General features: G+C 41.1%; 1 protein-coding gene across 1 annotated transcript in view; it reads left to right on the top strand.

Moving 5' to 3' along the window:
* Positions 1-22,733, top strand: part of DNAH11 (dynein axonemal heavy chain 11) — a 142,911-nt gene that overhangs the window by 29,139 nt on the left and 91,039 nt on the right. Inside the window, exons 21-34 of the mRNA XM_035129059.2 lie at positions 499-657; positions 3,113-3,196; positions 3,845-4,003; positions 5,021-5,143; positions 7,346-7,468; positions 7,905-8,129; positions 9,675-9,766; positions 12,097-12,223; positions 12,362-12,511; positions 13,978-14,211; positions 15,258-15,389; positions 17,782-17,942; positions 19,924-20,080; positions 21,433-21,578. Of these exons, the coding sequence (XP_034984950.2) occupies positions 499-657; positions 3,113-3,196; positions 3,845-4,003; positions 5,021-5,143; positions 7,346-7,468; positions 7,905-8,129; positions 9,675-9,766; positions 12,097-12,223; positions 12,362-12,511; positions 13,978-14,211; positions 15,258-15,389; positions 17,782-17,942; positions 19,924-20,080; positions 21,433-21,578 (2,072 nt within the window). The remainder of the gene's footprint in view (positions 1-498; positions 658-3,112; positions 3,197-3,844; positions 4,004-5,020; positions 5,144-7,345; positions 7,469-7,904; positions 8,130-9,674; positions 9,767-12,096; positions 12,224-12,361; positions 12,512-13,977; positions 14,212-15,257; positions 15,390-17,781; positions 17,943-19,923; positions 20,081-21,432; positions 21,579-22,733) is intronic.

Raw genomic sequence — 22,733 nt, 5'->3', positions numbered from 1 at the left:
AACTATTAAAAAGAACAAAAGTTTTCTATGTTCAGGTGGATGAAAAGAGCATACTGTGAATTAATGCCCCAGAAGGGCTTGGGCAAAGCTGTGTTGGGTGGGTTCGTGCTTCCTGTTTTTGGAACAAAGAGTTTGTAACCAATTTATATTTAAGTGATCAACATAATAAAATAAAAATAGTACTGCTACAAGTCTACCTGCTATTGAATATAGTGCATGTATGCTCAAATCTTTGGTGTTTGTATGTGTCATTGTATGGATGTAAATGTACAAATCTTGAGAAGGATAGAAATCAGTGCTACTGCAGTGAGTGTGATTTATGCTGGCTGAAGAATTGGCCCATAAATGAACCTTGTCTGTCTTTTGGAATATCGAAAATGAAAACGAAATCTGCGCTATTCCTACACAAAGCCCTGTAAAATCCACCTGGGTAGGTCCTTTTGTCTGTTACCCTGATTGGGTTTTAACCAAACTTAACTTGTGTGTTACATCTCTAAGGCAAATCAGGAACTGGAAGCTCTGGAAGAAGAAATGTTATGCATCCAGGAATCTGCCAGTCTTTTTGAAGTGGTCATTCCCGATTACAAGCAAGTGAAACAATGTCGGAAGGAAATAAAGTTGCTGAAGGGAGTGTGGGATATTAACATTTATGTCACAGTAAGAGTTTTGTTGTTGTTGTTTCAAAAGGGCATTGTGCCACTGTCGGTTACGTGGAACTGAAAACATTTGAAAGAGTGGCAGTGTTGTCATGGCACTTGAAGATTTTAAAATGTTATTCCCTAGACCTTAAAAAAAGAATTGACACTAGTGATTTTTATTTGACTTTTAGAAGACATCTGAAGGCAGCCCTGTTTAGGGAAGTTTCTAATGTTTGATTCTATTTTTAATATTCTGTTGGGAGCCACCCAGAGTGGCTGGGGAAACCCGGCCAGATGGGTGTGGTATAAATAATGTACAGTATTACTACTACTACTACTACTACTACTATTTATTTTATTATAATGCAAGGCTACTTGAGTTCAGCTGTGGACTCAAACCTATGGAATCAAAATGAAATAGATGAGGGAATGAGAGAGAAACTCCCCCGCAACAAATCAGACATTTTGGTGGCTAAGTACATGAATTGCTATGCCTTGCAACATACTTAGCAGAATTTATATACCACCTCGTTGCACTGAAACCACTAAGAAATATTAAAATTATAAACAAAAGTAGTTAAAAACAAACGCTTAAAGAAAATCTAAAAATTAACAGTTTAAAAAATTGACACCAGTGTCTGACATCGGGCTTCCGTAAACAAAAATGTTTTAAGCAGGCGCTAAAAGGAGCACAATGATGGTGCCTGCTTGGTGTCAATAGGCAGGGAGGTTCCCACGCATCTTAGCGATTTGCGACATATTTCCCTAATGTTGCATATGTTTAGTTTTGCTCAGTTTTGGATTTTAATATATTTTAGTGCATACTTGCAATTCTATATTACGTAATTGGTCACTGTTTTCTGCAGCAGAACAATGCATGTATTTTTGTAAACTAAGATATCTTTAATATTTTTTTTAAAAAAAAAGAATATTGGAGAAATAACATTTACTTCAATAAAAAAAATCCAAAGGAGAAGATTTTTAGACTAACCCTTTCCTTGATGGGTTTTTGTGTTTGTTTATTTCTTAGTTAGACAGAAGTCATTCAAACATGCAGTGCCTTAAAATAGTCCAGTAAATGTAAACTCAGCGCAAAACTTGTACCAGTGTGAACAAATCTCAAAGGACAAGAGGGAAACTTGTGCACTTTTTATAGGTCTGAAGTTTGAACAACCTCAGAATGCACATGAGGGAACACTTCTCTGAAAACATTCCCATTCCATTGATTTTGGGGGTTGTTTTCAACAAACTTTTAGTTGCTTTGTACATTACCATGATATGTATATGAGGAAGACAATAAATAAACAATAGCTGCCACATTGAAGGTTTATTATATATTAAAAAAACACTTATATACCGCTTGCCATGAAAAAAATAATCAGTGGTTTACAACTGCTGTACATACAATCATACCATATAAGCCATATGGAAATGTTAAAATCAGCAAACTGTTGTGGAAAGATGCGTTCCTAATTGCCTGCATAAGCCATAGTGGAAGAGATAAGTTTTCAGCAGCCATTTAAAAGTTGAAATGGAAGGCGCCTGCTGAATCTCACATTGACTGAGTTTTCCACAAGACTGGGCCAATGACACTAAAGGCTTGATTTCTTGTAGCAGTCCCATGCGTCTTTCCAACTCGGGGAATGGCCAGCAAAGCTCCTACTTTGCCTCTGCCTATTCACAAAACAGATTCAAGTAGAATTAAGCAGGGATGGGCAGTACGGTCTGGGAAACAGGCCAGAATTTGCAGCTGCATCTTTATCTGCCCCACAAGCAACATCATACAGGGCAAGTGTGGCTTTGGGTATGGGAGCAGCGTTGCGGGCTAAATTAGGCTGGCAGGCTAGAGGTTCTCTAGTGCTGTTCTAGGGCTAGGTTAGGCAACTTGTGTAACTGAATTCCTCCTACAGGTAGGTAGCCGTGTTGGTCTGGATCGAAGTAAAATAAAAAAAATTCCTTCAGTAGCACCTTAAAGACCAACTAAGTTTTTATTTTGGTATGAGCTTTCGTGTGCATGCACACTTCTTCAGAGGTGTGAAGAAGTGTGCATGCACACGAAAGCTCATACCAAAATAAAAACTTAGTTGGTCTTTAAGGTGCTACTGAAGGAATTTTTTTTATTTGAATTCCTCCTGTATTGGTGGTTGCATCAACTCCTGGTCACCCTCAGTGATGGTGCTGCAATGCCAGAGGGATCAAACCAGCAGTTCCTTCTACCTTGAAGCTCTCTTGGTGATAACAGGGGTAATTCACTTGAGCACTGCCACTCGTTACCCTAATTCAATACCCTGCACCCATTCCTCTGGCTTGTTTTGCTAGTTTCTGTGTTTATGGTGGTATGCACCTTGAAAATAACGCACTTAACAAAAACAGCAACCTGTAATCTGCCCTACCTCAACTATCATTTTGTTTCCTTGCAGAAACTTGTCTCTACCAAATGTCATTGACATTTCTCTCTGTTTCTCCTGTTTCAGAGCAGCATTAATGATTGGACAAGAAGCCATTGGAGAGAAATCAGTATGGAGCAGATGGACACAGAACTCAGAAGATTTGCTAAAGCAAGTTCCATAGCTTCTCATATTTCTCCCCCTTTCTTTGGCTTCTTTAGCTCCCCCCCCCTTACCCATGCAGCGTTTGTTGTTTTCCCAAAGTATCAACTCTGGTCTCTTTCAATCATCACACTCTTTTTCAACTCAAGCTTAGGTCTCTGATGCATGGAAAGTATAAAATGATGCTGTCACTTTTATTTTTCCTGACACAACATATCAGGTTAGATCAGGCTTCCTCAAACCTGGCCCTCCAGATGTTTTGAGACTACAATTCCCATCATCCCTGACCACTGGTCCTGCTAGCTAGGGATCATGGGAGTCGTAGGCCAAAAACATCTGGAGGGCCAAGTTTGAGGAAGCCTGGGTTAGATCTACATAGAGAACTAGCATAAAGCAAGATGCTAGAAGCAGATAGAATTTACATTATTTCTCTCTAGGTAGTGTTTAAAAGTAAAAACCCAATTCCGGCAACACGATTACAACAATAGCAATAAAAGCATACGTCATAAATAAATCTGCTAAGTCTTTATGATGCCACAACACTTTTTTGCTGCTTTTAATATTTTACCAGTGATATTAAGTAATGATACCAAGTGCTGTGCGACCCAGTGCTGTGATGCAACATTGTCATAACATAGTTGCGATGCTTTTCCTTAGGAGATGTGGTCGTTGGATAAAGAGGTTCGCTCCTGGAATGTATATATGAATCTGGAGTTAACCATAAAGAACCTGTTGACATCACTGAGGATTGTAAGCGAGTTGCAGAATCCAGCAATGAGAGACAGACACTGGTATCAGCTGATGGATGCAATAGGTGTAAGTATCTTTTTTTAAAATTCCTTTGTAAAGATCTCTTAGCTCTTGTGTCCAAAATATGGCTTCTCATCCTCCCACCACTCAGTTGTGGCACGGGAGGTGGCATGCTGCTTCGTTGCCTTACGGACAGTGGTGGCACAACTGCCCATTGGGATGGGGCCGGGGCAGCACAGGGTTGGGGGTAGCAGTGTGTTGCCAGTAGTGACAGGCACAGATCCACATGCACTTAGACACTGACAACTTGGTGCTTCACCTGCCCTTGACCCGCATTGCCCTCCCTTGCACCAATCTGGTGCACAGCAGCATCACTTTAGCTAGGTAGGCAGCACAGTGGTGATTCCCATGATTTTTATTTCTGCGCTTATGATTCTCAGAAACAGTTCATAAAACTCCAATGCAAACAGCTCGCAGACTTTGTATAGCAGCTTCAAGACTTTAGTCAGGAGGTGCCTCTTTCTTTTTGAATGTTAGTAATTCATACTCCAAAATGGAACACAATCTGCCAGGTCTTTCTCCTTCACAAACTCTATGAGCAATAAGAACAGAACAAGAGAAGACTGAAGGTCAAAACATCATCGCTTTCCATTTTTTACCTCCTTGGATACATATTGCACAAATGTTTTCTTTCCAAATTCTGTCTCTATATTGATCTCACAAATTAAGGGTGATTTCCAACCCTTAATCAGAGTGGATTTCAGTAGGTCTACTCTTGAGTATGACTGATAGGTATGTAGGTCATCCACCACTGTAGACATAGCCTGACTTCTCCTTTCTCAACTCTCAAAAAGCTTGTTCTTTATCTATTCCCCCCCCTATAACATATAATTGTATTTTATTTATTACATAAAATTTATATACCATTTGACTGGCAAAAAATGATACATTTGGACTCTCACACCTTGCCCATGTAGAGATGTGAGCTTCATAAATCGTTTGGGTAATTCACTCATTAAAAGATAAACAGGCAAAACTGAAGCATGTGTTGAAAGCCGGTTGCTACTTTGCTGTATTTTGCAGCTTCATTTTTCAATAACCGAAGATACAACATTAGCAGACCTGCTGGCATTGAAGCTGCATAAGGTGGAAGATGATGTCCGGAACATTGTTGACAAAGCAGTGAAAGAACTTGGGACTGAAAAGGTTAGTCTGCTTTTCTCCTCCAAATTTCTTCTTGGATTTTGGAATTTTGAATTACCTATTCTTGTTTTCAAAGTAGAACTGATCCACCACTGTTGGCTTTCCCCCTTCCCCTACTTGTTGTACAGAGTAAGGTACAGTCAGAGTTTATTAAATTTTTCAGTACCTTTAAACTTCTTTTTGTCTTTTCCCTCCAAAGAATGTGCATGTAGGCACTGATAAAACACTGTAAAACGCAGCAGATGGCTCTGTGGTTTAAACCACTGAGCCTCTTGAGCTTGCTGATCGTAAGGTTGGCAGTTTGAATCCATGTGACAGGGTGAGCTCCCATTCCTCTGTCCCAGCTTCTGCCAACCTAGCAGTTTGAAAGCATACCAGCGTGAGTAGATAAATAGGTACCTCTGCAGTGGGAAGGTAAATGGCATTTCTGTGCACTCTGGCTTCTGTCACGGTGTCCCATTGCATCAGAAGTGTCATGCTGGCCACATGACCCAGAAAGCTGCCTGTGGACAAATGCCGGCTCCCTCGGCCTGAAAGCAGAGATGAGCACCGCACCCCATAGTCTATAATTCAACTGGACTTAACTGTCCAGGGGTCCTCTATTACCTGTAAAAAAAGCAGTCTTGCTGTGCTTGTATATTTATGATTGGATCATTATTTTTGCATGCTCATTTTTACTGATAAAACATTGCAGAAAAGCAATCTTAATCGGATAACATCAAGTCTTGAACATTCACAAAGAGTCTAGATGTGATTGGATGGAGATTGCACATTTGCAGTGTTTGATCAGTGTGCAGCCCTGAAGGAAATCAGCCCTGAGTGCTCACTGGAAGGAGACTTTTGAGAGTCCCATGGACTGCAAGAAGAATCCATTCTGAAGGAAATCAGCCCTGAGTGCTCACTGGAAGGACAGATCCTGAAGCTGAGGCTCCAATACTTTGGCCACCTCATGAAAAGAGAAGATTCCCTGGAAAAGACCCTGATGTTGGGAAAGATTGAGGGCACAAGAAGGATGAGATGGTTGGACAGTGTTCTCGAAGCCACCAACATGAATCTGACTAAATGTGGGAAGGAGTGGAAGACAGGAGTGCCTGGCGTGTTCTGGTCCATGGGGTCACGAAGAGTTGGACACGACTAAACGACTAAACAACAACAACATCAGTGTGCACAAGTACACACCGAACCCCAGTAAAACTGAACCCCCGAAAGAGTCCCAGTGCAGTCATGCCTACAATCATATTGAGACTGCTCGTTTCAATGTGTGTTTTTTTTTGGCATTTTATCAATTCACATTTGCCCTGATAATGTACAAAGCTAGAATTGTGAAAATGAATGGAAGCTTAGCCCTACTGGACATTTTCCAAATCCAGAATTAATTTCAGACGGTATCCTAAAGGTAAAGGGACCCCTGACCATTAGGTCCAGTCGTGACCGACTCTGGGGTTGCGCGCTCATCTCGCATTATTGGCCGAGGGAGCCGGCGTATAGCTTCCAGGTCATATGGCCAGCATGACTAAGCCGCTTCTGGCAAACCAGAGCAGCACATGGAAACGCTGTTTACCTTCCTGCTATAGCGGTTCCTATTTATCTACTTGCATTTTGATGTGCTTTCGAACTGCTAGGTTGGCAGGAGCTGGGACCAAGCAACGGGAGCTCACCCCGTCGCAGGGATTCGAACCGCCAACCTTCTGATCAGCAAGCCCTAGACTCAGTGGTTTAGCCCACAGCGCCACCTGAATTAATTTCAGACGGTATCCTAGTTAAAGTGAATTCAGGAGGAGGGGATTGCAGGCAGGGTGAATCAAATGTGCAGAATGTGGGAAAAAATCGCCATCCCTCTTTTTCTCTTCTGCCTATATTTGACCAAAAATGTGTGGATTTCTGTAAGGATTTCAAGTAATATGCCCATGACCTGAGGCGAGGTGGGAAACCTATGACCTTCCTGATGTTGTTAGACTACAACCTCCATGAGCGACAGCCAACATGACCAATGCTCTAGGATGCTGAAAGTTGTTGTCCATCTGGAGGCCATAGGTTTTTCCCACCCCAACCTAAGGAGTACATGAAATCTCACCCCAGCCAATAAGAAAATGGTACTGCTTTAGATGGATTTGGGCAGCATAGGAGAACTCTGTAGACTATTGATTGGGTAATAACACTTGATTTAAATATATTTCAAACCCCTGTTTCTAATGTGTTAATCAGGTTCTCATAGAAATCAGTCAAATATGGGCTACCATGGAGTTTTCGTATGAAGAGCATTACAGAACCAGTATTCCGTTGTTGAAAACTGATGAGCAGCTTTTTGAGACTTTAGACAATAACCAAGTAAGATGTTATTTGCTAATGTAAATAGTAAATGTGCTTGTTGCTGAATTAGTAATGTGTTTTTATAATTGGACCAAACCTAAGGCACTGTTTCCAGAATCGGTATTTACAGTGAATCTTAGCTGTCCCAGATGTTAAGTCTGTGAAATTATACGTGTCCTTGACTGTATACGGTTTTAACAAAAATTCCTGTCTGTGTAGGAGTTAGCAAAATTACAGGTCCTTGGTCGGTCTCTTTTTTTCCTAGATAGTATGGAATCATTTAATAATATGCTGTCCATTTGCAAGGTTTGAAAATGTCGTTTGCTGTGATTTACTGTAATAATAGCTTGCACAAGATTTTTTTTGTAAAACTTTTGTAGCTATGACTCCTATGCCTGTTATTAATTTTATTTATCCTTTAAATTTATTCCCACTCTTCTTCTTTTTTCTCAAGGTTCAGCTGCAAATAATTCTGCAAAGTAAATACGTTGAGTATTTCATTGAACAAGTATTAGGCTGGCAAAAAAAGCTGAATGTGGCAGACTCCGTCATTTTCATTTGGATGGAAGTTCAACGTACATGGTCTCATCTTGAAAGCATTTTTGTTGGCTCAGATGATATCAGAGACCAGCTTCCTGAAGATTCGAAGAGATTTGATGGCATTGATGCAGATTTCAAGGTTAATGAGGAATATCATGATTAAAATCGACCATTCCATTGTCCCCCTTTTCTTTTTAGCAAAAACATTGACTCGCAATCTTATATGTCAATGAAATCTCAATATCCAGCTCCCAGGATTGGATGTGTAATGTATATTAAATCTTTCTATACCACTCTTCAAATACACGCTACTCCTATGACGTTTATGCATTCTTGGATAGGTAGTCAGAATTACCCAGTTACTGGTGTTGGTGTGTGGAAGGAGGTAGGATCTCTCCCACTGTCATGTGACTGTTCTAAATAATATATTATAAGCTAAGATAAGATTATGAATGAATGTTGGCTGGATCCCTCCACTCTCAGCTGGTGCTTCTGCCCAGTTTCCTGGAGTCTCCTTGCTCCCTCTCAGCCCACCACGCCACAGACCATCCCTTCCAGTAGGGTCTTCACCATCCCCCACTGTTTAGGGGAGCCTTTTGGGTGACCTAAACTACAGGTGAAACTCGGGAAATTAGAATATAATCAAAAAGTGCATTTCAGTAATGCAACTTATTATTTTTTATTTGATGCTTTTGAATAATGGTGCTGGAGGAGACTCTTGAGAGTCCCATGGATTGCAAGAAGATCAAACCTATCCATTCTGAAGGAAATCAGCTCCGAGTGCTCACTGGAAGGACAGATCCTGAAGCTGAGGCTCCAGTACTTTGGCCACCTCATGAGAAGAGAAGACTCCCTGGAAAAGACCCTGATGCTGGGAAAGATGGAGGGCACAAGGAGAAGGGGACGACAGAGGACGAGGTGGTTGCACAGTGTTCTCGAAGCTACCAACATGAGGGAGGCAGTGGAAGACAGGAGTGCCTGGCGTGCTCTGGTCCATGGGGTCACGAAGAGTCGGACACGACTAAATGACTAAACAACAACAACTGAAATAAATACACTTTTCAGCGATATTCTAATTTTCCAAGTTTTACCTGTATAAGAAGAAAAAGCTTTCTTGAGCATGACTCTCACCAGCAGATTTATGGTTGTCTTTTTCCAAGACACCACCTCTTTTTCAGGGGTATAATTTCTGTCTGGGAAATTTTAAAAATTGCCAAAATGTCCAGGTTTTCTTTTTTTGTTTCTCCCTTCCTGCTGGGCTGCCTCCTCCTAGCGGTGCCGCCTGCACTCGAGCCTCCTTTGCCGGTACGGCTCAGTCCTGCCCGGGGACCATTACACACCGCCTGCCACCTCCTCTCACCTGCTGTCCCTTTCTCTCCCGGTCCCTGCTTGTATAATAATCCTATATCTATCTATCTATCTATCTATCTATCTATCTATCTATCTATCTACAGCTTCTATAGCCTACATATAGTAGGGGTTTTTAAAATGAGAGTCGTCACAGCGATCCATTGTTAAAAGTAGAAGTCGGCAAATGTGTCCTCTTTTTTGCCCTTCAAAATATGGCAGACCTAGGATAACTGCTTGTGAAAATGTACGAACCATTTTTTGTCTTAACAAAAATTATAAGGAAAGGTTTGTGAGCATAGAATATTGAAATGATCATTTCTGCACCTATACGCAGGAATTAATGAATGACTCAGCAAATACAAAAAATGTATTGGAAGCAACGACCAAGCCCAATTTATATGAAAAGCTTGAGGATTTGCAACGCAGGTAAAGCTGAGCTAATTGTTTTCTCTAATATATTCCAGTATACAATAATTAGCAGCAAAGGATTGCTCAAGAGATGGTCTGTATAGTTTGCTTTGGGATTCATCTTGTTTTAGATTATTTTTAAAAAATTAAACATGCATTTATAACGCTTAACAATATTAAGCAGTGTGCTACAAACAGTGATGGAACAATAATCTGAAAGAAAAATAATACTGGCTAACTGCTGAACTTAATTGGGAATGGAAAACTAATGACCTTTAATAGGGCATGGAAAACTACAATAGTACTCATTCCCCAGCAAATACTTTTTTGGTTTTAAGGTTTTGAAAATTGAGGTGTGCATTAGATTCGATGGCTCATTAGATTCCCATAAATACAGTACGTACTTATATGCTAGTGTTTGATAAGATCACTTTTTCAAACTTGTTTAAATGTCTGTGCATTTTAATGACCCTAATTATGTTATTTGGGCATTTGAATTTGGCATTCCTAATTAGGAACACCACAAAGGCTGAACAAACACCATTCCATTAATTAATAGTAAGAGCAGTTCAAGGCTCTAGTTGGATGTGGCAGGTTTGTTCATGTTAACAGATGTATACAGAGCTGCCCAATCTATTGAAGTAAATGGAGATATCTAATTAGCACTTTCTGAAATAATATATGAAGCTAAACAACTGTCTTTCAAAACTTCACACTTTTCTGAATTTTGCAATTCAGTTCTCCAGCCAAGAAATTAGTACAAAAAGTATATACCAGTGTAAAGTATGCACACGTGTATATATATATAAATGAAAACAACATACAAGAAGGCAATATATAAGTGCTGCCTGGCCCAAAATGATCCTTTTTCGGTAAGGTGGTAACCAAGCAGTCACAGGTATTCCTGAAAGATACAAATTACCTGGATCCATTTCAATCTGTGTTCAGGTGCAGTTTGGGGACTGAATTGGTCTCTGTTGCCCTGATGGATGAACTGTATTGACAGCAGGACAGGGGGATTGTGACTCTGCTTCTGCTTCTTAATCTCTTTGCAACTTTTGATACCATAGACCAGGGGTGGCCAACTCCCAGGAGACTGTGATCTACTCACAGAGTTAAAAACTGGGAGTGATCTACCCCTTTTGGGGGGTTCAGGTCAAAGCTGTTGAGTTTTTTTAAGGAAGGGAAGCCCTGTTTTTTTGGGTTGAAGTCAAACTTGTTGAGCTTCTTTTAGGAGGGAGGGAGACCCATTTTTGTTTAGGGCTTCAGGTCATAGTTGTTCAGCTTTTTTTAGGGAGGAGGGAAATTTTGGGTGAGCTTTTTCTGGGGTGCCAGTGATCTAGCAGTGATCTACCACAGATATCCAGTGATCTACCGGTAGATCACGATCTATGTGTTGGATGTGCCTGCCATAGACCATGGGTATTGTCCTGAGCTACTTATTTGGGATGCGTGTTGGGGCATTGTTTTACAGTGCTTTTGCTCCTACCTAGAGGGTAGTGTCCAAAGAGTAGCACTGGGAGACAGATTCAGCTCCATGGTCTGTGTGCTATGGTGTAGTCAAGGTGCAACCTTGTCCCCACTGTGGTTTAAACACCTGCATGAAGCCAATTTGGGTTCAGGATCCCTTACATTCCTGTTTGACATTTGGAGGAGTCATTGTTAATGGTCCCCCATTATGGAATTTCCTGAAGTCAAGATAGGTTCCTTACCTACTAAACCTCTGGTGTCTGCTGAAGTCTTCTTTATTCAAGCAGGCATTTTAGTGTAGTTTGATGTTACAGTTTTAACGATTCTTTATTTTTCTGTAATGTAAACTGCTTAGAGAATCTTGTTGTTAAGTGGTGTGTAATTTGGGCTGCTTTCAGTTGCAGTTGTATTGTTTATGTATTTTTTTTATTGTGGCACAGTTGACCGCTGACGAACATTCATATTGCTATGCTGAAGGCAAGCAGTTTAAGGTTGCAATCAGTATTGGTGCTGGGAGAGGAAGGGCAGTGATGAAGGGCATGGGGCACATACACCAGCAGAGACTGTTGGGTGCTCCTGCCAGCATATTTAAATCTCTTTGCCACCCAGCCCCTCCCAGTCTTCATCCCAGTATGCAGAACTGACTCCGCCAGAGGAAGGCAGGGCTCCACCACCCCATCTTCCACTGTCTGCAGTGCTGTACATACTTAACTGAAAAATAAGTCCCATTGAACTCAGTGGAACTTCTGAGTAGATAAGCATAAAAAGGAATGCTACTGTTCTTGAAAACCAACATCTATACATGCATGTTTTGGTGCAAAAAAGTGCCATAGATTATTCAGTGTGGATATCCGAAGTGTTCCCCTTTCAATTTTCAGGCTTTCTCTTTGTGAAAAAGCTCTCGCCGAATACTTGGAAACCAAACGCTTAGCTTTTCCTCGGTTCTATTTCATTTCATCTGCTGATCTGCTTGACATTCTCTCAAAAGGAGCACAGCCAAAACAGGTAAAGTTTCTTGTAATCATGTTTAAAGCATTATCTGCAAAGAAATGCGATAGCAGAGAGTGAAAGAGAAGGTGATTAAAATCTGAGCAAACCTGGGGTGACTGAGTTCCTTAATTGTATGCTGCTGTTTTAATGCAGGTGACTTGTCATCTTATTAAACTTTTTGACAACACTGCTGATCTTAAATTTCAAGATGACAAAGAGCAATCCAGCAATATCGCCCTAGGAATGTACAGCAAAGAGAAGGAATATGTCCCATTCACTGCTGAATTTAAGTGTGGTGGCCAGGTATGTTGGCTTTTTTTGATGGCAAAACTATACTTACCTGCTCAAATTGGGGAAAATGTGTAAGTAAATTGGAGTGGAAACATTCATACTGCTTTGCCAGAGGAAGGTGATTGGAAGTTGCAATATTGTACAGATGTACCCATTGAATTCAGTAAGACTTACTTTTGAGTAGACATGCATAAGGTGGTGCTGTAAGAGTACCTGAAACATATTTTTGGTGAGGCATGAATATATATACATATTGAAATTTTGCCTCCATAAATTCTTTTGCTATTTTTAACAACAACAACAACAACAACAACAACAACAACATCAACAACACAAACCCTCTTATCTACCACCTGGTTTTAAAAAGCATGAAGTTACAAGGGAAAACAATAAGCCTGTTGGCTATTGAAATGTTCAACTATGTAATTATGCGTCTTTGCAACAAACTTTTCAAAACAACTCCCCCCCCCCAAATCACACACATGTGGGTAGATCACTTCTTCTTTTTTAAGACAGGTAGGAAGCTTTTAAATAATAATAATGAGCCAACTAATCTGAAGGAGGAATTCAACGTCTCGCTATTGTAATTGTTCTATCTGTGCAACTATGTCTGCTTAATAAACCCAGGACTGCCCTGGAGAGGGCCACTGGACTGGTATTTGAGAATGCAGTGGTGGTAGCATAAGTCTTTTTCATTGTCTGCACTGCAACATAAGAAGCATGATTATGAGCTGTGATGTGTGCAGCTGGCTTCACAGTAAGTCTTGGGCTGTCCATCCATTGTCTGCCTTGCTTCAGCATCTGCATTTCTCCGGAATACCAAGGAGTTGAACTGGAGAGAGCACCCATAAGCACTTTTTTCGCTGGCCTCTTGCATCTCTTTTTTCATAGTGAGATTTAATGTCTCAGCAGAATTGTAAGCGATGTCCAACAGAAATGTTGCTAAGCTCAGGTGGCTGTGGGGATGGAATGGAAAAAACTGCATGGAAGTCGTATATTTTGTTCATCTAGGATACCATATACCGTGGGTTGCTTTAAATGCAGGGGCAAACCATGGTTTGCTGTTTTGTGAGTGAGACCTGTATTCACATGCTCTCCCATTACCCTCCACATGGGCATTCCCATTCCTTTCCTTTCCTTCTGATTTAGCGACAAACCTCAGTTGGTTGTTACATTTTGATTGAGAAAATTGTGGTTTATATAAACTATTACTTGCTTGGTTTACATACATTTGGAAGTGGCAGAGAGAATTGGAGCACATGGGGGAAGGAGGGGAGGGGAGAGGGAATATATGGACACCAGACATTCCCACAGTTCAAGCTGCGTTAATTCTGAATTGGCCCAGTAGGTTGACTACAGGCTAATTTGGGTCTCATTGTAATCAGCGGGGCAAGTTTGGCACGATTTCCATGGGACAAGTCCACCTAAATTAGTCTGCACCCAAACCTAAAGTCTGCAATGGTTTGTTTTTCCAAAAGGTGGAAACCTGGTTAAAACGCCTTGAAGAAGTCATGCGTGAAACAGTGCGTCATCACATCACAGAAGCTGTAGCTGTCTATGAGGAAAAGCCCAGAGACCAGTGGATCTTTGACTATCCTGCACAAGTAGCACTCACTGGCTCTCAAATCTGGTGGACCACTGATGTGGGAATAGCATTTGACAGGCTGGAAGAAGGGTTCGAAACAGCCTTGAAGGATTATCATAAGAAACAAGTATTGATATGTTCCTTATTTCTGTAACAGCCAAGCCATACATAAAATAGGGCTAGTTTACAAAGCTTGCAACTAGGGGTGAAAGAAGGCTCTCGACACCAGTGTGGTGTGTCGAGGGGCGGGGCAAACCACCTGGTGGTGCAAGCGTGGCAGCGATACATGCGTGATGTTGCTACGTACGGTGCACGTGCAGCGCCGTGGGGCAAGCTGCAGGGGGCCGATCCATTGTGCTGCGGCATTGGGGGCAGGGCAGGTTTGTCACCCCCCTCAGGGATCGCACCCAGGGCGGACTGCCCCCCACCCCCTTCCTCCGCCACTGCTTGCAACATCAACCTGAACTTTACTGCTTTAGGTTGCAAGTGCATGTGTAGGATGTTGCTTGTTTGAATGCTTCCGCAAAGCACAGAGTCTTCCTTCATACAGAAAAATGACTTGTCAAGGAAAGGCCAATTTTTGCTGATTTCCTTGGCTTGCCAGTGCACAAAGCTTTTTTCATGGAGCAGTCTTGCAAAATTCAGTTCCCCCTTCCCATGCAAGCTGGAAGTGGCACAGTCCTGCAAAAACCTTATGACTCAGTTCTTGTGTTAACCAGCGTTAAGACAAATGAAATATGTCTGTAGGAGTGGTTTTAAACAATGCCCTGTCAAGCTGTATTTATTGGCTACTCACTTTTATCTGTGATAAAAGAAGCATTTCCTTTGCCTGTTCATAGATAAGATTGTTTCTGTGTCTTTGCAAACATACTACAAAAAGTTTTGTTACAGACTAACAAATTTTATTATGCTTAATAACCAACGTGTAGTTTTCACAGGCTTTTATTACAGCAAGAATGAATATAAACGAAGAGAATAAAAGCATTTGTTTGATTGCAGTACCAATTACTAGCATTGTCTAAGCTGGTGCGTGTACTGCATATACATGTTTTGCATATACAGCACAATTGTTACAGCAGTTGAATTAACTAATTGCATACAAGAAACCAACAAGTGGTGCTTAAGACAGTGGAGTTCCATTCAATAACATTTCTTTCCTTGTGCCTTTTTCAGATCACTCAGCTAAATGCTCTTATCTCTCTATTGTTGGGAGAGCTGACTTCAAGTGACAGACAGAAGATCATGACTATTTGCACAATAGATGTTCATGCAAGAGATGTGGTAGCAAAGCTTGTTGCTCAGAAGGTAAAGTTAAATCTCCATCTTGTCTTCCATACCAGGGTCCAAGGACTGGTTCATACTACTTCATTTTATATTATTGTTCGTTCGTTTCATTTTTCATTTTCTCTGCTGCAGTCCTAAATGTGTCCCAAATGCACTTTTTTTGAAGTAAAACTCATCCTAGCGGTGCAGCGATAAAACTGCCAGCACATTTGCAAAGCTAAACTGGGTCCAGTTTTGGATGGATAGCTGCACGCTGAGATTTCTGCATTGTGGGGGGGTTGGACTAGATGACTCTTGGGGTCCCTTCCAGCTCTGCAATTTTATGAAATGAATGGGTAATTAGCATGAGTAAATGCTTTCCAGAAGCAACAAAACAATTACCGGTATAAATAATACAAACAGAAAAAATGGTATATATATAAAAAGTCAACATTGTGAGCAGCTAAATATTGAGTAAGAAGAATGTGAGTGTGGAACATTTTGGGCACTTTTTTTGGGGGGGGGGCGCTTTTGAAAATTGAATGCTCACTGCACCAGGTTGGCCAGACTTTGGCAATCATTCTCATATGGGCCATGTTCCCCGCATATTCCATAACTCAACAGCAAATAATAGGTTGTGCGGGTTAATTTGCCGGGATTCTCGTGCATTTCTTGCTGAAGGTGAGGATATGTAGATAAGGGCATTAACTCCACACTTAATTTAGAAGAGGAATACAGGGCATAGCTGTCCCCCTCTTAAAACACATCCAGGAAATTGCTACTAGGACAAAACAACAAACACCTCTTCCTGAGTTCTTTTTCCTTATAAAACCGGATTGGGATGATGGGAATGTAGTTACTCCCACAAATAAGACGTGTATCGGTGAAGTTATCTGACACAGGGCATTCAGTCTACAGTGGTACCTCGGTTTATGAACACAATTGGTTCTGTAAGTCTGTTCATAAACTGAAGCGTTCATAAACTGAAGCGAACTTTCCCATTGAAAATAATGGAAAGTGGATTAATCTGTTCCAGGCGGTCCGCGGAGTACTTAAACTGAAGCGTTCATAAACTGAAGCGAACTTTCCCATGGAAAGTAATGGAAAGTGGATTAATCCGTTCCAGGTGCGTTCGTAAACCGAAAATTCGTAAACCGAGGTGTTCATAAACCGAGGTTCCACTGTACTCAGGCCTTGTCTGGTGTGTGGAGAAAGCCTCAGGATCACTTATTTCCCTGAGATGTGATTTACTCCTTCAGGTGCCACATATCTCCCTTGGGGAGGAGGGCTCAGAACCACTTGTTTATCAGCTCTAAAGCCACGAGGGCCTTGGAGCAGGCAGCTGAGAACAATGTAGGAACAGGAACCAGTAAAATTGGAGTTTTGAGCTCCTGCTTTGTCACAGCACCTTGGCACCAATTTGTTGGTGCACAACAGCTGGGTGTCTTCGAAGCTATTTGATGAGGAAGGAAACTGCTTTCAGAAGTTTTGCTCGTGGGTTGTGATTGTGATCCATACATGAGTAGGGAATGAGACTGTGCCAGCTAGCACCCCCCTAGTAACCCTATGTTGAACATGGATGTCTGAAGTGGGGAAGTCTAAGTGCATGGGTTGGAACCACGTATATGTGTGCATAGAGCTCTAATGTGCTTGACATGTGTATGTCAGGGGATGGGGCCTGGGCTCTAGCACATGAGCCAAACTTTTCAAACGACTGTTCAGACAAACCACTGATGCTGTTGTTTTGTGGTAAGTCTATGGGTAGGCACTTGCATAGCTTGTGGGCTCCACCTGGTTAGATGGTTTCAGCTTCCCTCCTCTGGAGACTGAGAGAAAGGGGATAGGGGAACCGTAAGTAGACTTTGCTATCTGCAATTGAGGGGAAAAAATATTTGTGTGCCAAAAGCAGGCACCAGCCCTACATCACCTGCCTGTGACACAAAGGGCTCTGTTTCCACTGATATCACGGATATTTTAGAGACAGTACTGTACAGTATGAGATTAAAAGGGCAGGTGAGAAACAAATGAGACATCAAATATATAATAGTTTCATGGAGCCCAGAGGATATTTTTGAGGAAATATGAAATATTGAGTCAGATCAAATTGAGTCATATCAAATCCCCAGAGTTGGTTTCTTGTAAAAGGTGAAAGAGATCTTGGCAGAAGAAGTTGTAATGTCTGCTGCAACAAAAGGCTCCATTAAACAGTTCTTACATTACGCTTGCGTCTGTATGGTACGGAAATGCCCAGGAGTGCATATAATCCCTTATAATTGCCAGTATGAGGGATGTTGCTTGGGAAAGACTGGGGATGAGGCGTGAAAATGAGTGATGACAGTTTTGACATTTTGGCATGTCTGGTTTCTTTCATCTATTAACACCCTCGGCATAGTAGTTGTGCAATGGAGATGTGTTTTTTTGTTTTGTTTTTTAGGTCACCAGTTCCCAAGCTTTTGCTTGGCTGTCACAACTGCGCCATCGATGGGATTGGGCCCAAAAACACTGCTTTGCCAACATATGTGATGCTCAGTTCCAGTACTACTATGAGTATTTGGGAAATACCCCTCGGCTGGTTATTACACCTTTAACTGACAGGTAAAATCTGCTTTGGCTAATAGTGGGCTACCTCGACTTGATCCGCCTTGTAGAATGTGAACTTGAAGTGAGATGTCATTCTCCCCTGCGAGAAATCCTTAACATTGCAAATGAGGCATTTTTGAGAAAAACAGTCACATTGTAAAGTAAAATAATTGCATTGGGAATAAAAGGTATCCCCCATATAATCTGAACAGTTATGTGTTGTGTTGTTGTGTTGTGTTGTATTGTATGACAAGGAAGGAAAGGGATAACCTTACGCCTAAGAATTGTTGGACAAGACTTCCTAGAGTTTACTTTTGACCCCCAGTGGGATTTCCTCCATTGGCATGAAATCACAGCTTTCCTGTATTATAGCTCCATAGTCACAAGGTTGCCAGCCTTTCTGAGTGCATGGGCATGTTTGGAAGTTTGAGAGAATGCCATGGGCATCGGCCTCTCTGGTTGCTTCTCACATGTACCCTCCCCACACCAGACAGAAAGAGGCAGAGGAAACACAGGCATGTACATGTGTTCTTGCGCACCCACATTCTTTAGAGTCTAGGTTAAAGTTGTATCCTGTGGAATGAACAAGGATTTTATTGAATTTGCATGACTTTGCATTGGCTCCCCATAATATTACCCCCAAATTAAGGCTTACATTGGGGGTAGACTGCGCAAATAAAAATCAGATACCCGGTGTTTGCCAGCAACATAGTGCTCTGATTCTGAGCTGGCGTGAGAAGTAGCCGAGGATGAGGAACTAGCTGTTGTAGCTGGGCTTGCCATCTCAGCATCTGTAGAGGGGTGGCTGTTCCATGCAATTGGGACTTCTGCATGATTGGGGGTCCTGATCACATGGCACAACTAAATGTGATCAGCTGTTCACATGCGATTGCTCCTTTGCAGATGTGGGGGTCTGCTTCCTATCTGCTCTATGAGCCTCTTCATGCAAATGATGTGTAAAGGAAGATTACCCAATGTGTAGATGTATAATGGAGGGTTTTGAAATATATTGGCATTGTCTTTGGCCCTCTTTCAACACTAATTAAATACATTTTTATTTTCCAGACTTTTAGTAGGGACTGATGGGATATATTTTGCCAGATTCTGTGTACCTACTGTGGTACTATTGCCGCATAAGTATTTGCTGTATTTTTTATTATTATTATTATTATTATTATTATTATTATTATTATTATTATTTGGCAGGCTATGGTTTTCGGTTGTGTTTTACTGTAGATTGCTTTCATTTCGTTTTAGCTTTTAACATTGTTACCTGCTCTAGGATCATGAAAATGATGGGCAAAATGTAACGACTAAAATGAGATGTTTTATCATCTGGCATCTGCTTATTTGTAAGCCACTTTCCCACAAGAAGTAGCTCACAACATAGCAAATGAACAGTAAGCATAATGATTCAAAACATATTGGAAGCAGTCATACATAATCATAATATCAGGAAGCTCAAAAATAAATCCATACAACATTGTGTAAAACAATAAAAGCAAGCTAACCTAATATAAAAGCTTAAATTAAGCAACATTGTATAAATCAGTTTGAAGAAGGAAACATAATTAAATAATTGAAGCTAAACAGAAGAGGGGAGGGGAGATTCTTGGTTTGTTTTTGTTCGTAGATAGATAGATAGATAGATGATAGATAGATAGATAGAAAGATAGTATTTTTATGTTGTAAACTGCCCTGATCTACAAATGAGTGGTATACAAATTTAACAATCAATAATAATAATGATACAAAAATAAAAAAAATGTTTTATTGTTAAACAGGAGACCTCTTAAACAAGAGGCAGCCCCTCTAGGTACTTGATGATAGAATAGGATGATATAAATATTCAACAACAACAGTTTATAATAATGATACTCTTACTGCAAGTTTATCAACTATAATGTTCCTGCATTTTTGTGGATTTGGAATGTCAGCCACTAAAGTAAATAGACTGTTGGCGTGTTAATAGTAACTGTGCTTGTGCTTGTTAAAGGTGTTACATCACTCTTACGCAGTCCCTTAATCTAACAATGAGTGGAGCTCCCGCAGGTCCAGCTGGGACAGGCAAAACGGAGACAACCAAGGATTTGGGCCATGCACTTGGGATGATGGTCTATGTCTTCAACTGTTCTGAACAGATGGATTACAAGGTGCTGAGCCCGTATTGAGGGGATGCTCTTATGAGGGAAGACTGTCATGATAAGTGTGTTGTTATACGCACAGAAATGTTTGCATCCCTTTTTGTGGCCACTGTTGATAGGAAGCTGGGACACCAAATATCAAAACGTGCAGATTTTGTCCCCATGTCCTGAGCACACTCAGCCCTATGAGAAATGTTTGGGAGTTTATTTCTTTGTTGGCAAAGCCCTTGGTTACATCAGCTCCTAAGGTACAAGGGTTATACAGACCACCCCTGCCAACTAGCTGGCTAGGCGATCTACCTCTACAGTCCTAGGCTCCAACCCAGAGAGTTGGAGCAACAGCATTACCACGCCCCTTTCAGCTTATTTAAACTCGCTTATCTGACGCAGTATGGACAAGTGCCCTATGATTCCTTCTGAGTTTTAAGCCCCTCCTTGTCCATGGAGACAGAAGGATATGGGAGATTCCAAAGGCCTCTCTGGGACTGACACAGCCTCTTCCACCTCTGAGATGCCCTGCAATTCTCTTTCCGCCTCCTTTCCCCTGTCTCTGGCTGCCTGGTCTCTTCCCCTTGACTCTACCACAGGCATCCCCAAACTTGGCCCTCCAGATGTTTTGTGACTACAACTCCCATCATCCCTGACCACTGGTCCTGTTAGCTAGGGATGATGGGAGTTGTAGTCACAAAACATCTGGAGGGCCGAGTTTGGGGGTGCCTGCTCTACCACCATCTCTGGCACCTGCCTCATGGGTGGCACAGAACCCCACAAACCTCTGACCCTTGATCCTCTGGATCAACCTCCTGCCCTCTGCCTGCACATCACCCCACTCCTCAAACTTCTTCCTGCCCCTGACATCCCATTGAAACCCACAAATGCAGGGAGAGAATAGGTGCATCAGTGTTGCCTTTTATGCTCCTCTCTTTTTCATGGATATTGCTGTGATTCCTTTTAACAACTCAGTAAAAAGGGGGTGAATTCATTTGTGTTCAGGAAAATCAAGGCACACCATTGGAATGTGTGTCCCCTGAATTACAGTACGTCCCAAATTGCAAACTATTTTCTTCTTCCTGTAGAACAAAGCCAGTTCCTATATGCACAGTTCAATATCATCTTCTGCATAATGCTGTGATTTCTTGAACACACTAGACAGAATAACCAGGCAACTAGTACGGTAATAGATAAATTAGATGGAAGTGCAATAATACAGGGTTTTGTGATTAATTAGTTGTATATCACTCACTTACATGGGCAGCTTATAAATGCAACAAATGATTAACTGTTGCTTTACATATAAGGAAAAGGCTTTCTTTCAGAAAGCAAACTACAAAATCTGAATTTTGTACATTTATTTATTATAGTCCATTGGAAACATCTATAAAGGTTTGGCCCAGACAGGTGCTTGGGGCTGCTTTGACGAATTCAACCGAATTTCAGTAGAAGTTCTTTCCGTTGTGGCTGTGCAAGTAAAGACCATCCATGATGCCATAAGAAATAAGAAAAAACAGTGAGTATATTAATAGATACATCCTTCAAAATTGTTTAATGTATTCAATGTAATTTGAAGATGCAGCATATGAAGAAACCACCCACTGGTGCTAACTTTCACATCCTCTTTGAAAAGGTATTTGCATTTGTGCCTGTCAGTTTATCTTTCTATCTAGAATGAGGATAATTTGCTGCTGTTTTATTGGGGGTTTTTTATCCTGTGTATCCTGTTAAGCCTGATTCTTCTGATTTATTTATTATATTTGGTAATAAATAAATACTTCCACATTCAAAATGCTTTATTTATTTTTTCATCTGTTGCTCCAGTCCAAATGGATTAAGAGGGGTTGAACTTTCACCTGGAAGGTTTAGGCTGAAGTCTCGCATGTGCCATATACAGATTATGTGACCTTGGACAAGGCACTATTTCTTGGCCTTGGTTTCCACTGTGTAAAACAGAGATATTTCATACCTCCGTAACAACAATTATAAAGCATTTTTTTCCACAGTTGAAATGCAATAAAAGTCATGGAGCAACAAGTGCAATGATTACACATCATGTGATATTAGTTGGAAATCGGATCCAAAAATCGTGACTGGCATATGATGTGGGGTATTATCCCCTTGTTAGTTATGAATTTCATTTTTTGAATTTTGGATTGTTTATTAATTGAATCTGTTTTGCTTAGCTATTCAATGGAAAATACAGTGGTGCCTCGCTTAACAAACGCCCCGTAAGACAAAATTTTCGCTTAAAGAAATGATTTTTCTAGCGGAGGTTGCCTCGCTAGACAAATTCGTTTTGCGAAAAATTCGTCTAGCGAATCGCGGTTTCCCATAGGAATGCATTGAAATTCAATTAATGCGTTCCTATGGGCAATTTTTTTTAAAAAAAAATATTCAATGCATTCCTATGGGATTCGCTAGACAAATTTTTCGTTATAAGAATAGACCCGTGGAACGAATTAAATTCGTCTAGTGAGGCACCACTGTATATAGACCTATTTAGCATTTTTAACCATTAACACTTCATGTTGGCATAGATCCAGAGTGAGCTAGTCACACAAGCTAGGCTGCAGTGCAGACATACTCATGATCTGTGCTGATGGAAGGGTTTATGATTCAGCAGACATCCTTGTCCATTAACCTATGCCAACCTCCACCGCAGAGACCT

The sequence above is a fragment of the Zootoca vivipara genome, chromosome 12, assembly GCF_963506605.1.
Source record: "Zootoca vivipara chromosome 12, rZooViv1.1, whole genome shotgun sequence".
NCBI classification, from domain to species: Eukaryota; Metazoa; Chordata; class Lepidosauria; order Squamata; family Lacertidae; genus Zootoca; species Zootoca vivipara.
This window is presented reverse-complemented; position numbering and strand designations above follow the sequence as displayed.